The sequence below is a fragment of the Podarcis tiliguerta genome (genome assembly GCF_965153285.1).
Source record: "Podarcis tiliguerta genome assembly, chromosome: 11".
NCBI classification, from domain to species: domain Eukaryota; kingdom Metazoa; phylum Chordata; class Lepidosauria; order Squamata; family Lacertidae; genus Podarcis; species Podarcis tiliguerta.
In genome coordinates, this window is record NC_139544.1 from 37,836,112 (window position 1) to 37,850,709 (window position 14,598).

Sequence of the window (14,598 nt, forward strand, 5' to 3'; positions counted from 1 at the left end):
TCTTATTACCAGACATCCATCTTTTCACAGAAACAGGGAGAAGTCTTGGCTGAGCTGTGCATGTTATTTTTTTTAGCTCTCGGGTCCCACATTAACTCCCCTGCATGATATAGGAGATCCATAATCAGTATTCCTGTTGCTTCCCCCTCCACCAATTAATAGCCCCACACAGCTACTTGGAAGATCAGAAAAGTGGGAATGGGGGGGAGGGAGAGAGAGAGAGCTAAGCCTTTTACTCCGTTTCCCTGATCTACCTACTCTCCCTTTCCCCTAATTTCTAGCGGCTCTGCTGGTAAAACATATGGATACTCCTATTCTTTTAACACAGAGGAAGGGGTATGTATGGGGTAGGGAAGGGATGAATAGAAGAAACGTTTACGACTTACACTTCATTGTTGTTCAATATGAAAAATCCACACAAAAATATTTATGTTGTATTTATTCAACACCTGTACCTGATTAAAAAAAAATACAACAATGTTGTTTTCTTTTTATGACTTCATCACATTCCACATATAATTTACTAATTAAAAAAGCAAGAGTTTCAGAAAAGTACATTACAAAAATTAGTGTGGATTTTGAGGCGACAGTGAGAATTATGAACTTTGAAAAGCAGTAATAAAAACATTAGAAAAAACAATTAGATCTTTGCTGATGAGAAACTCTTGTGCTTTCACCTTTCAGGACATGAAACCAATAGGCATTTCAAGACTAATTCCCCCAGGTGACATCTGATTACAAGGAGACCATAGTTTTATTAAGTATATAATCCTTTACTCAGTAAAAAGGCTTTTTGGTTTGGCTTGCGACCTAAAAAGTTTTGGAGCATGTCCATTCCATCTAATGAGCCTCCAGGCTTCAGGATCAGGTTTCGGTATTTCATTCCAGCCTAAAATAAAATAAAATTGGTAGGTTGACATTTCATGTTTATGTGAACTTTCTAATTCTACAATAAATAGAGGCGAAGGAAGCCTGTGCAGAATGGAAGCAGCATGTGGTCTTGGCATGCATCTGATACGACTTATTTTTGTTTTATCACAAGCTGACCTGCTCCTTGCCTCTCCAATGTCACTCTTCAATGTGATTGACATGGACCTCCTGGGGATTCCGAAAGTCATTAGTTATCATACAACCAGAAAACCAGCTTTTTAAATGTTTACAGGACCCGAAGTGAGCAAAGAAGTATATCTGGCTCTTTTCCCTCAAGCCACACCCACTGGCCCATCAGCTGACATCACTGGTCAGAGGACAGGGCTGAAACTGCAATGGCAATGTGCCCCATCCCCAATAGGGAACAATATTTTAAACCAGTTTAAAATAAATCGCAAACACAGGAATAGGGTGGGTCTTGACAATATACATCTCAGGTGAATGTCAATGAGGTGCATATTTAGCATATAGCAGGAACTATACAATTAAGGTTCTAGACACACCTCTGTGGGGAGGGAATTCCAGAATGAATTCCAGAAAGAATTCCCTCTACCAGGCTGCCCGCCCCCCAATACCTTAAGGGCAGCAGAACTACCACCTGTGACTGTCACTGCACACAGGTCTAAAAATGTTCTTCCACTTACCACTGATCCTAGTATAAGGGTTTGTCTACATGTTAACTCACCCACAAGTGAGGACCCTTGCCATGATGTGATTTCTAATGCCTACTTAGACTGGCCCTTTCCAATGCTGAATATTCCTGGAGATATCCATTAATGACATATATAAGCTAGAAGGACCCACACAGCGAATAGAATGAAACAGTACAGCTGTGTATGAACTAGCAGATCACAGTACTGTAATGTTAGACTGCAGCTATGCAGAAGCAGACTAGATTATTACATTGCCCTTTTTGTTATTTTTTCCCTTTGCTAAAACCACTGGTATCCATTCTCTTTGGGCATTGCTTCCTTTTGTAAATATCTTTTTGCCTTCCTATGCACTCGCTTTCCTCTATTAAATTCACTTCAGCTACTGCTTATTGTCTTTCTTTCTGTATGCCTCTGAGCTCTTCTGGTGCCCGTCAACCAGTCAGACCAAAAACTGCATCTGATGTCTCATGCCGCTGTCTGCTTTCTTTGGCGGTGCCTTATCTTTGGAATTCACTGCCCCATGGTATTAGTAGGATCCAGTCCCTCCTGCACATCCAGAGCTGCAAGGCTTATCTATTTTCACGTGCCTATTCTAATGTATTTTAATTTGCTCTCTGCTCTCCATTGTTTTTGCTTGCCATTTTTTGTTTCACATTTGTCTGTTCATTTAAGACGCAAAACCTTCAGGACATGTTAGGTTGGGTTTTTCCAGTACTCATTTTAATTCCATGTCTTTATTCTATACAGGTTTTCAAAAAGGGAACTGAAGAAACAACATTTACTCCCATTCTTATGTTGGATAAGAAAAGGGCATCGGATGTCAATTAGCCAAAGACCTGGGAGAAGAGGTACGTTTGCGCCTGGTGCCTAAAGGTGAATAATGAAGGCGCCAGGTGGGCCTCCCTGGGGAGAGCATTCCACAAATGGGGAGCCACTGCAGAAGAGGCCTGTTCTCATGTTGCCACCTTCTGGACCTCTCATGGAGGAGTAGAAAAACCTGTGAATTCAAACTTCCCAGTTATATCCTTTCTAGTGAACCATATTTTTGAGACTACAGAAAATCCTTGAACTGATTGAACTTTATAGCAGGCATCATAAAGGAAGTTTCCATACCTTGGGATTCATTATTCCTTCTTTCTTAAAGCAATTGTAAAAAATATCCATTGAGAAAACTTCACTCCATAGGTAGCCATAGTACTGGGCATCGTAGCCACCTGCCAGGTGTCCAAAGGTAGCTGGCATATTTGTACCTTTAAAAGCAGTGTAAGAAAAGGGAACATGGGAGGCACTGATAAAACATTCAGGCTTTAGACAGAATCTTTCAGAGAGGAGCATCTAATATAGTTACATCTCCGAAGTCAAGCAGATCTGGCCTAGCCAAATCATGAGAGAACTCCACATACATGAGAGGATCCACAGATATAACAAGCAAATATCATGTACATGAAAGACAGTACTCTTGACCATGCTGAACCTTTCCCTGGGGAGCCAGTCTCCTCTGCCACCTGCCAGTATTCTGAGTGAGGTAGAGTGGATAGAGTACACCTGACGAGAAAAGTGAGAGTGCGCTTCAAGGGCACACAAGAGCCACCCTAGAATGCCTGATGTAGTGTCAATCTGGGGCACTGAAAGAAATTAAAATGGCGGCTCTCGGACCCAGGTGCTTGGCTGGAGGACAGCCTGGGGCAGGTATCCATGCTAGCATGCCCTACTGGAGCCCCCAAAACTGCCCTAGGATACGAGGTGCTGTCTCCAAGCTTTAGTAGTGATCCTCAACTCTCAGCACTGTGAAGAGGGTACTGTGCAGTGCACAGTCAGACGGGAGACTGCCTAAGTCCCTCTCTTCTTGCTTGGCTCTGACAAGAGAAAAGGGAGACAGAATGCTGGTTGTGGAGGAGAGAAGAGGTATAACACTTTGCTGTCCTTTGAGTTCATTGGCCTGACCTGTTCATACTAAGGCATTTGATCTGAAGGAGAATTCAACAGAGGGGAGGATATTTTTGTCAATTCTTCCTTCCCACTGTAATTCCCTGTGCCATCTCCCACACTGTTCCAGGTGACACCCCCCCCCGCAACCTTTGGAGCACATTTTAGGAGATGCAGGAGGAGCCAACACCAAAGAAACCCTGTTTAATAAGCAGAACTCTGCTCACAGAATTCTGGATTCAAGTATCCAGGATTCTGTATCCAGGTTTTCTGTGTTAGGGGAAAGAATTAAAAAAAAAAAGTTTTTATTTGTTAGGTTTGTTTACCCTAAGGTGGCAAAATAAAAAAAGTCAAGCAAAACACCCATCTGAGAAGTTTTTCCATCATTCCTAAAAAAGAATGTTGTAACAGTTTGTTGTTTTTAATGCTGGTGTTCAAAAAACGTAACATGGTGTGTACAAAGAGTTTATAAAGTAAAATAGAAGCTTCAAGTTTTCATACCTGGGGTTGCAGGTATTCCTAAAATTTCATCACAGTATTTGGCATATTCCTTAGCGGGATCAGCAGAAGATGTTGTATGGACAGACTGATCAACCTTGCTCAACACAATCTGACGAAGTGTCAGAAGACCTAGACAAAGCAGAGGATCAAAACACAATTTTCAACTAACCGGCAAGAAAAGGGCAAGGAGTTTGTTAAGATGCTAATGCAGTAAATTGCAGCCTAGGAAAGGAGCATAGGAAAGAAGCAGATTACCAAGTACTTATAGTTAAGTAGAATTATACAGAGGAAATGTCATTATCCACTTTAAATTGAAAGAACTGAACAAACAAAAAATAAAATGTGGTAAATTTGCATTTTAATAGGATGCATATTAAATACAGGACAAATTGCTTGTAAGACATGGGTCCTGTTTATCTGATATCCCCTTTCCTAGATTATATTGGGGGTGGGGAGATGAATAGAGTAGGTCTGAGGCTTGTGCAGTTCCCCTTGTCCCCCCCCCCATCTTCCCAACTAAAACTAAACAGGGTCCATAAAAACATTTACAAAGTGAAGAATATCAATTAAGGGGGGGAGTTAATTTGGGGGATACTCGATAGGTTCAGCTAACCAAGGATGCATTCATGTGTTATGAGCTGGAAAAAGCCTGAGCATCCTTGAGTGAAAGAATATCATAAAAAGAAACTAAGAGGGGGAAGGGACACGGCCGAAGGAGCTCAGTGCAGTGCATCTCATCCACACTTCCTTGCCTGTCCCTTTCAGTTGTCATTTTATGACATTCTTTTTCACTCAGAATATGTCAGGGATGTTTTTTCTCACACATAAAGTAAACCTACAGCAAGAGAGAGAGAGGGTGGGGAGGAAAGACAGAGAGAAGGAAATACCTGTGTTGGCTAGCCTAGAAGCCACCAGTTTTTCAACGAGATCATCTGGGACATGGCTGCCATCTTTATAATGCCTTGACATTTCTTGTAGAGGTTCTTTTTCCCAAACCCAGTTCTCAAACATTTGTGAAGGTACCTCTACAAAGTCTGTTTCCACATTAGTTCCACTAAACCGAGCAAAGTCAGTCTATGAAAGAGGAGAACAAATATAAACCAATGAGTGTACACATACATATTAAATTACAGTCGATTTTGCAAAAGATTTTTATATATGCACATATAGGTTTATACAAACACTGTATAAACCATTCTTCCAACATTCTGGAATGGGTCAGGTGACACACAAGAAGGCTAATCCAGCCCTTATGCATGGGGACAGTGTGTCCAAGTTACAGCTTAATTATTATTAATAGTCTACCATCCTCCCTTATCATTTTATCCTAAACACTGTGCAGTGGATTTAGCTAGGAGATGAAGACTGGCCTAAAGTCACCCAAGGAGCTTCATGGCTGAGCAGTGATTTGAACTTTGCTTTCCCAGGTCCTAATAAGCACTACACCACACTGGTTCTTATACGTGCATAAAATATTACACGCACAGGCCAACATCACACAGTCAACACCCGGAAAATAGGGAAAGACTGAGCAATTTTGACCTATGCACATGGGCCACAACTGAGATGTGTGGGGCCAGTGGAATTGGAGGTCGTTTGCCAGATCTATGCACAGAGGCAAATCAGTCTCTTTATCTGAGGTGGCCCACTGTAGCACTCGAGAGCAATAGAGAATCAGAACTGAAGATGTGGTTCCACAGGTACAAGCAGATTCTATTCCTAATAACCGGAGTCATCAGGGATGGGATGGCACCTCTGCTAAAGTCAATTAGCAAGCCTGCCCTTGACATTCATGGGATCAGGATTTACCAAGGATTGCTTTTAATCTGAAATATACAAAGAAACTTTATAAACGGGAAATATTTCTAAGTAAATGGAGAGCCCATCCAAATTTACCATTAATTCTTAATTATTTGAAATAAAAGTTTTCTTTCTTCAGTTGGGGGGGAGTTGACATGCAGCTCTTTGATCTGTTGTCTTCTTTCAAAATGGAAGCTCACGTTCACAGAACCACACTAGAAGATTTGCTATTTTGTCTGAGGAATAAGGCAGCCACTAACCTGTGCACATATCTGGTGCATGACATGTCCAAACTCATGGAAGTAGGTTTTCACCTCATCATGTCGCAGCAGTGATGGGCGATCTAGTGTTGGCTTTGTGAAGTTGGTTACCAAGGCTGCTACTGACATCATTCTGCTGCCATCCGAGAGGAGGCAGCCGGGCTGGAGTCCAAAGCATGCCGCGTGACCATACTTTCCTTCTCTGAGTAAGAAATAGGCCAAAAGCATGTTTAGCAAACTACCACAATGAAAAAGTGAATCATTTGGCACTGCATACCAATATTAGAGAACAACATCCTTTTCTTGGAATAGCTATTAACAAGAAAGCATTTCACATTTCCATATATATATAGCCACCATACTCAAACAACAACAGCATCAGCTCTATGAATATAAGCACATAAAATAATGTTTTCTTTCTTTCCTGAAATTGACATGATACCACGAGGGAAATTTGACTGCTTCCTTGTGTCAGTTTTATTGTAAGCTATCCTTAGTCATGGAAAATGACAGATCTTACTCCCTGAAGCATTAGCCTTTCCTTTTATTGTTTAAAAAGATTTCAGGAATGGAATCTAATTATGTTATCCTTTGGAACTATGAAGCCAAGTGCAAACAATAATGCATGAGACTAAACTCCATAATGTATATAGTGCCCAGTGGTTTCACTATGCTTTGAGGAACTGCTTGTTTTTATTCCCATGTCGTTCATTCTAAGCATTGTTTCCTCGAAAAGGAGAAGAAGAAATGTTTAGTAGGAAATCACTGCGCTTAGGTTTTCTTCCTCATCAGGGCTGTGGCTTACTTTCACCACAATATCAAATCTTCCTTGTGATGAGGAAGACTATCACAGTTGCAACAAGGTTCCCCTCAACCCCTTTTGCAGACCATCAGTTATGTTTTACCACATTATAATTTCTGGAGCCTATTGCCTTTTGACTTCTGCCCTCATATTCCCCCTCCTTTATCCTTTTACTTGAGCACCAGGCATTTCTAGGAGTTACAGGATTTGTACGCCATTACAGAAGGGCAGTGGATATAAGAGTGTCTTGGTCAGAAACATCTGGTTCTCAACACACCTTCGGGGTGCAGTTATTCTTTCTTGAATATCTTCTTAAAAGATGGGGTGCTTAGCCCATGGCAGCAGGACCAGAGGAGGAGCAAAGCAGCCACAATCCTTTATTGAGAACTTGCATGTTTGCTTGTTTGTGGGACGCGGGTGGCGCTGTGGGTAAAAGCCTCAGCGCCTAGGGCTTGCCGATCGAAAGGTCGGCGGTTCGAATCCCCGCGGTGGGGTGCGCTCCCGTTGTTCGGTCCCAGCGCCTGCCAACCTAGCAGTTCGAAAGCACTCTTGGGTGCAAGTAGATAAATAGGGACCGCTTACTAGCGGGAAGGTAAACGGCATTTCCATGTGCGGCTCTGACTCCCCAGAGCAGCGATGTCACGCTGGCCACGTGACCTGGAAGTGTCTCCAGACAGCGCTGGCCCCCGGCCTCTTGAGTGAGATGGGCGCACAACCCTAGAGTCTGTCAAGACTGGCCCGTACCTTTACCTTTTATGTTTGCTTGTTTATGGTTTGGCTTAGCATTGTGTGTGAACCAGGTGACAGAGCGGAGACAAAGGTTGCAGACACCACAGAGATGTTGTCCATTACCAAGCCATGATTTGACATTGTGGTGAAAGTAAGCCACAGCCCTGATGAGGAAGGAAACTTAAGTGCAGTGATTTCCTACTAAACATTATTCCTTCTCCTTTTCGAGGAAACTATGCTTAGAAATGAACGACATGGGAATAAAAACAAGCAATCCCTCAAAGCATAGTGAAACCACTGGGCACTTATCAATTTAGATATGTTGGCTTGGCAGGTTCATCAGCCAAAAGCACCTAGTTTTCTGTTCTACAGCCAAGCTATAAGGGCTGCCTGAGGAGGTTTAGAAGTTAATCCCATCCAAGTGTTCAGTTTCATAGACTAAGGGATGCAAAACACCTTAAGCTTTGAGGCACGTGCCATAAAGGGACATTGGAAATACAAAACAAACTAACTTTGGCAGCACTTGGCAGTCATAGTTGCATTAGGATCTGCCCTGTGTCCTTGAATTCCAGTAGCATTTAGCAGGAAGCAGTGTTAAAAGAGGTCACTTCTAAATATATGAATGCCAAATACAACAACAGTTCCCAGAGTTATTCCTTTGGGGGGAAACTGTGAACATCCACAAGGAATGGCACAAATCTTAGCCAGGCTCTCAGCTTTCCATCCACAAATAACCAGCTGTGATCAGCCACACTATAATCCTTTAAAAATAATGAGTTTTACCATGGCTGTCACTGATTCAAGAAATCCTAGTGTATTAATAAATTAATTGCATCTGCACATGAGCGGAGAAATGGGTTGGCTCTGAGCTCAGACATTCTTACGAGTAGTTCCACAGATTTCAACATAGCTACTCTAAAGAATAGGGGCAGGGGTGGCGCTGTGGGTTAAACCACGGAGCCTAGGGCCTGCCGATCAGAAGGTTGGCGGATTGAATCCCCGTGATGGGGTGAGCTCCCGTTGCTCGGTCCCTGCTCCTGCCAACCTAGCAGTTCAAAAGCACGTCAAAGTGCAAGTAGATAAATAGGTACCGCTCCGGCGGGAAGGTAAACGGCGTTTCCGTGCGCTGCTCTGGTTCGCCAGAAGCATCTTAGTCATGCTGGCCACATGACCCGGAAGCTGTACGCCGGCTCCCTCGGCCAATAAAGCGAGATGAGCGCTGCAACCCCAGAGTCGGTCACGACTGGACCTAATGGTCACGACTGGACCCTTTACCTTTACCTTACTCTAAAGAATGACTAAGTTTGGAGCCAACTCTACTGCTCTAAAGAAATAAACATACTTTTCTTTGTAGTTAGTTGATATACACATACATTGCAACAGGAGTCCCTTTAGAAGAGGCTTCTTTCCAATGTAAGAGATAAGGGAAATGTCTGTTATAAGATGGTCCTTGCCATCTGTTATTTTTTATTAACTACCTGCATTAAAACTAAATTTTAAAGTGTAAACATATGCTGACTGGTTAACTAGAGAACACTTTTTATGGTAAATAAAGATTTCATTAAGAGAACCAGTGAAATATAGTGATCAGAGCAGCCTTGTCAAACCTGGTGCTTTTCAGGTGTTTTGGACAAACTCCCATCATCCCTGACCGTTAGCCATGCTGGGAGTTGTAGTTTTACAACATCTGGAGGGCACTGTGTTGGGGAAGACACAGTTAGAGAGGAGCTTACTGAGTGAGCTTGGGCCAGTGATGCTCTCTCAGCCTAAACTACCTCACAGTGTCACGAGGAAGATAAAAATAGGGAGGTGAGATACCCCACATGCACCATGCTGAAATCCTTGAAAGAAGAGCTAGATATATATGCCATTAAGAAAAGCCCCCGCCACTCATCTTAGCTATAAATCATAAAGTTACCTTGGGTACAGGTCCAAGTAGAACTGCCCTAAAACTTCACCTGTTGAGCTGTCCTTTACGGTGTAAAGTGTGACACTCTCATGCCAAACGTGAGCGCCATCCACTTGTTCAAATACAAGTCCAAGCAGCTGCTGGTAAATATTCAGTAATCCTTCTGTGACGGCTTCAATGGGAAAATACTCCTTCAGCTTTTCTTGATCCACAGAGTATCTGAGCTCCTCTGTCTGATTCATGTAATAATGCAGGTCCCATGCATTAATCCTGCCATCGTATTCAAACCCTGCTTCTTCACACTCCTTTTTCTTAAGGTTTAGAATAAACGCTCTCTCAGCCTCACCCAAAAGCTTCAGCTTATTGCTTAGGTCATCTGAAAAGAGAAACAATTACAATTACTTTTGCCAGCTTGTTTGTCTTCATCTCAAGGGCTCCCAGTGGCATTTCGGTGTCTACAGACCTCTGGACTAGATAAGCCTTTGATTTGATCTAGCAGGGCTCTTATTTTCTTACATTACTGCAGCCGTTACATTTTTATAACCATTTCTGTTTGGTCTGTTTGGTCGAACAGAAACAGAAGGCCAAGAACAAACATCAAATGCAGTTAACTATATGTGACTGATACTGATGTGATATATTAATAAGCCCCCGTTTTAGAATACTGTCTAGTTAATTCCTACTGAATGCTTAATATCCAATTAATTTCTTCTTAATTAAAGGCTGGCGTAGCATTTACTGGAGGAGCAACTTTATAAAATTTAGGGATGTTAACTAGGTGCTCTTGACTGCTTGGCTTACTTCTACTTATAACTAATAAATGGTTAAGCAAGTGCTAGGTAATGTTATAGAAGTCCTCTTAAATCTCGTAAATCACACTCATTCTCTTATACTCTCCAAGTATATATGCAGAGAAAATGAAAGTTAGATAGAGTTTTGAGAAGAAAAAAGATGCTAAAAATACTTGATCAGATCCTTTTCTTTGCCTGCCCCCAGTAAATTTTCACAATAAATTTCACCCCATGATTCAAGTACTATGTTTGATACTTTTGCATATATAAATAAAAACAAACCTAAGAACGCTGTAACATTGTCTGTGATCTGGGCAGTGTTCAGCTCAAGAACAAAATTGGCGTGTGTGCTGTATCCCATAATTCCCGCTAATTTTGCCCTCAAAGGAAGCAGCTGTTGAAGAATGCTAACATTTTCCTAGGGAAATAAAAATCAAGGCTTTAAGCTACTTCATACAATGCAATGAATAAAATGTACTTTTGACAGCAATTGCATACGTTTTGAACGAAATATGCGTCAAACTCTTGAGAACACCAACATGCTAAAAATATATATGTTTGTTTGTTTTTAAAAAGTTTCCTTATGTTTTATAGCCAAGTATCCACACGGGTGGCGCTGTGGGTTAAACCACAGAGCCTAGGACCTGCCGATCAAAAGGTCGGCGGTTCGAATCCCCGCGGCGGGGTGAGCTCCCGTCGTTCGGTCCCAGCTCCTGCCTACCTAGCAGTTTGAAAGCACCCCTAAGTGCAAGTAGATAAATAGGGACCGCTTTCTAGCGGGAAGGTAAACGGCGTTTCCGTGTGCTGCGCTGGTGCTGGCTCGCCAGATGCAGCTTCGTCACGCTGGCCACGTGACCTGGAAGTGTCTCTGGACAGTGCTGGCTCCCGGGGTCTTGAGCGAGATGAGCACGCAACCCTAGAGTCGGTCACGACTGGGCCTGATGGGCAGGGGTACCTTTACCTTTACCTTTACCTTTATCTACAATTTACACATGCTTTATTTCAGGAAGGGCTGTAGCTCATTGGTGGAACATGCATTTTACATGTGAAAGTTTCCAGATTCAGTCTCTGGAATCTCCATTTAAAAGGATCTCATGGAGGAGAGCTGGAAAAGACCTCTGCCTGAGATCTAGTACTGAACTAGACAGACTACTGTAATGGTCCCACTTAAGTTAAGGCAGCTTCATCGATTTATATGTATTATTGTGATACTTACATAAGCTTCCTCTTTGCTCTTAGGGATCCACTGCTTATTCGATCACATAATTGGGTTTTTAAGTAGTTTTCAGAAAAGTTCAAAAGAAAAGTGAAACAAATCTAGCACTTTCACATGCTGTCCTTTCAATTAGGCTAATTTTACGCTACTCAGTTCCTGGAATGGTTATCTTAATTCTGAAACTTGCCAACAAATTATTTATAAATGTAAGACACAACAACCAATGTCCCGTGATGACATTTTTAATTTCCTTTGACAATTATTCACCTTCTTTAAAACATGTAAGCCCACATGGGCTTACTCATTTCTGAATTTGTGTTCAGCTGCATCTTTAATCACCGAGGTCTCCAAAGCATTTAACAAGCTTAACTTGCCTTTATTTACTTCTTGGTATACATCGGTACTAAAACTCTAGTTGTTAAATGAGTAACCCATATAGGCAATGGAAGTTAGGATTTATTTATTTTTAATTTTTGTAAATATGTAGAATTTGAAGATTGCCACTTTTTAAAAAAAAATCTGTACTCATTCATTTCCCAATGCACTATGGAAGAGAAATGGGGACTCTGTGGCAGTCTGGATGTCATTGGACTCCATCTCCTATCTCCCCTGCCTTGCTGGCTGGGGCTGATGGGAGCTGGAATCCAACAACATCTGTAAGGCCACAAGTTCCCCTCTCCAGCTGTGGATAATATAGGCTACTACCATGAGAAAACAATCAAAATGAGTCCACCAAGCCAGGTACATAAAGGGCCATGGATCAGTCATATTCCTATATTTTATCTCACTTTGGTATGGGTGGGACAAATCTCTCATACCTCTTTACACCTGGAGTTAAAAGAAGCTTCCATTCTTCTTCTGGTGTCTGGAACACTGCACTTCTTCATAACAGGAAAATAGTGTGGATATTTTAAGGTAACTTTATATCTGTCTGTTTCAGTCTTCTCCAAACTACTGATGAAATCATCAGGAAGCGCACCTGAGGAACACGGGATATAGGAAAAAGGATACTTTTCAGACATTTTCTTAAACAATACAACAAATGTTTGACATAGCAACCATCACAACTGTTTAATTACCCGGCTGATTTCTACTGTCAACGTGCATTTTTAAAATTACAACCCTACGGTTTCCATTATTAGCTGCCTAATGAACTTGTGGCCTTCTAAATATTTTGGACTCCCGGTCCCATCAGCACGGCCAATTGTCAGTGATGATGGGAGTTTTAGTCTAGCTGCATCTGAAGGGGCACAGGTCCTGGTCTATACATTCTCACATACATACATACATACATACATACATGTTGACAGCATAAACTGAAGTAAACATGCTAATTCACTATGAGCAACAAAAACATTCTAAAAACAGTTACATAATCTAAAAGCAATTAGAGTTAAAACATTCTTCCATCCACCGAAATGGCCCAAATAAGATAGAAAATACAGTGGTGCCTCGCAAGACGAAAAGAATCCGTTCTGCGAGTCTCTTCGTCTAGCGGTTTTTTCGTCTTGCGAAGCAACCCCATTAGCGGATTAGCGCTATTAGCGGTTTAGCGGCTATTAGCGGCTTAAGGGATTAGCGGATTAGCTGCTAAAAGGCTATTAGCAGCTTAGTGCCTTAGAAAAAGGGGGTGGGGAGCGAAAAAAAACCCCGAGGAATCGCAAGACATTTTCGTCTTGTGAAGCAAGCCCATAGAGAAATTCGTCCTGCGAAGCACCTCCAAAACGGAAAACCCTTTCGTCTAGCGGGTTTTCCGTCTTGCGAGGCATTCGTCTTGCGGGGCACCACTGTATGAAACTAACAATATACAGCTGTGGGGAAATGGTCATTGCAAGTAAAGTGGAAATGAGAGCAAGATGTTAACTATACTTTTGACAGGTGAAGCTGATAAGTATCTGAGGTAGCTGTTCCCAACCTGGTGCTCTCCAGATGTTTTCAACTACAAGTCCCATCAGCCCCAGCCAATATGGGCATCCAAAACATATGTGGGGTACTTGATTGAGGACGGCTGATTGAGACAATGCTTACACATATCTGGAAGACTTAGCAAAATAACACTTAATCATTTGACAGCGTTAATACAAAAATGCATACACCTCCTCTCAACAGCAATTGGTAAATACACACACATACTCACAAAGTTCGTCTTGAGAAAATATCAGGAATGTATTATCTTCATTGAGGTTTTTGCTGAAGTCAATGCATAGTTCGCTCAGTTTCTGCTTTATTATCTTGATTTCCTTAATAGGAGAGAAAGATGGGAGAAGGATAACCTTTATTAAAAAACAAACAAACAGAATAGCACAACAGTTTTAACATGCTAATTTATTTGCCAAGGACAAAGAACACTTTCAATATATCAGCCTGAGTTACTCAAGTCATGTATATAGAGTTTAAATCCATCAATTAAAGTGCATACTTCCGTATCTGTGATCCTAGCTTTCTTCCTGCATTCAGCTTGGATCGAAGAGGGATGGAGGAAGGCATGCCACCTCCATTGTCACTGGGCGTGCTTCTTCCATTGTTTACTGTGAAGCTCTGAAGGTAGTGTGGAAGTGTGTCAGCCTGAATGCCCCATACGGTCAGGATATGGCAGTTGGGACTTGTCTAAGGAAACCACCAATCCCTCAAAAACCATACTGTTTGGAATGTTCTTGTTTTATCCCTTTTTACTATCTGTGGATGTCATACTTACATTTTGTACTTCTGTAGGAAGATGGAGACCATTCCTTTCCCCCATTTTTATTGACTTCTTCAAGTATCTTTTGGCTTCAGGCCTTAAAGTCTCAATGTCACATGTTTGCTGAAATGAAAGTAGATGATGATATTTAGCCATTTTGTAGCATATTAAAAGCTCAGTGAGCATCACAGGAATAACAAGAACGGTGGCTGTCTTCTTCTTAATCATGGATGGGGACACACACACACACACATATTATATAAAGCATTTTACTAAAGAAAACATTAATCTTTTGTCCAATATTGAAAGAGTTTATCTATGCCCAGTAGGAGTTGGCAGGTTATTCACCTGATTTCCCATCACCTGCATAGCCACTGCTTACTGGGAGGCTGCAGGGGGGT

At 41.8% G+C, this 14,598-nt stretch overlaps 1 protein-coding gene across 3 annotated transcripts in view; it reads right to left on the reverse strand.

Annotated features, from left to right (window-relative positions):
• Positions 1-422: 422 nt before the first annotated feature.
• Positions 423-14,598, reverse strand: part of NLN (neurolysin) — a 28,084-nt gene continuing 13,908 nt past the window's right edge. For all 3 annotated transcript variants that reach the window (XM_083403965.1, XM_083403964.1, XM_083403963.1), the window contains exons 4-13: positions 14,213-14,320; positions 13,655-13,757; positions 12,336-12,496; positions 10,584-10,719; positions 9,520-9,886; positions 6,071-6,272; positions 4,898-5,084; positions 4,011-4,139; positions 2,697-2,833; positions 423-889 (exon numbers count right to left, since the gene is read on the reverse strand). In XM_083403965.1, the coding sequence (XP_083260091.1) occupies positions 758-889; positions 2,697-2,833; positions 4,011-4,139; positions 4,898-5,084; positions 6,071-6,272; positions 9,520-9,886; positions 10,584-10,719; positions 12,336-12,496; positions 13,655-13,757; positions 14,213-14,320 (1,662 nt within the window). In that variant the 3' untranslated portion in view covers positions 423-757. The remainder of the gene's footprint in view (positions 890-2,696; positions 2,834-4,010; positions 4,140-4,897; positions 5,085-6,070; positions 6,273-9,519; positions 9,887-10,583; positions 10,720-12,335; positions 12,497-13,654; positions 13,758-14,212; positions 14,321-14,598) is intronic.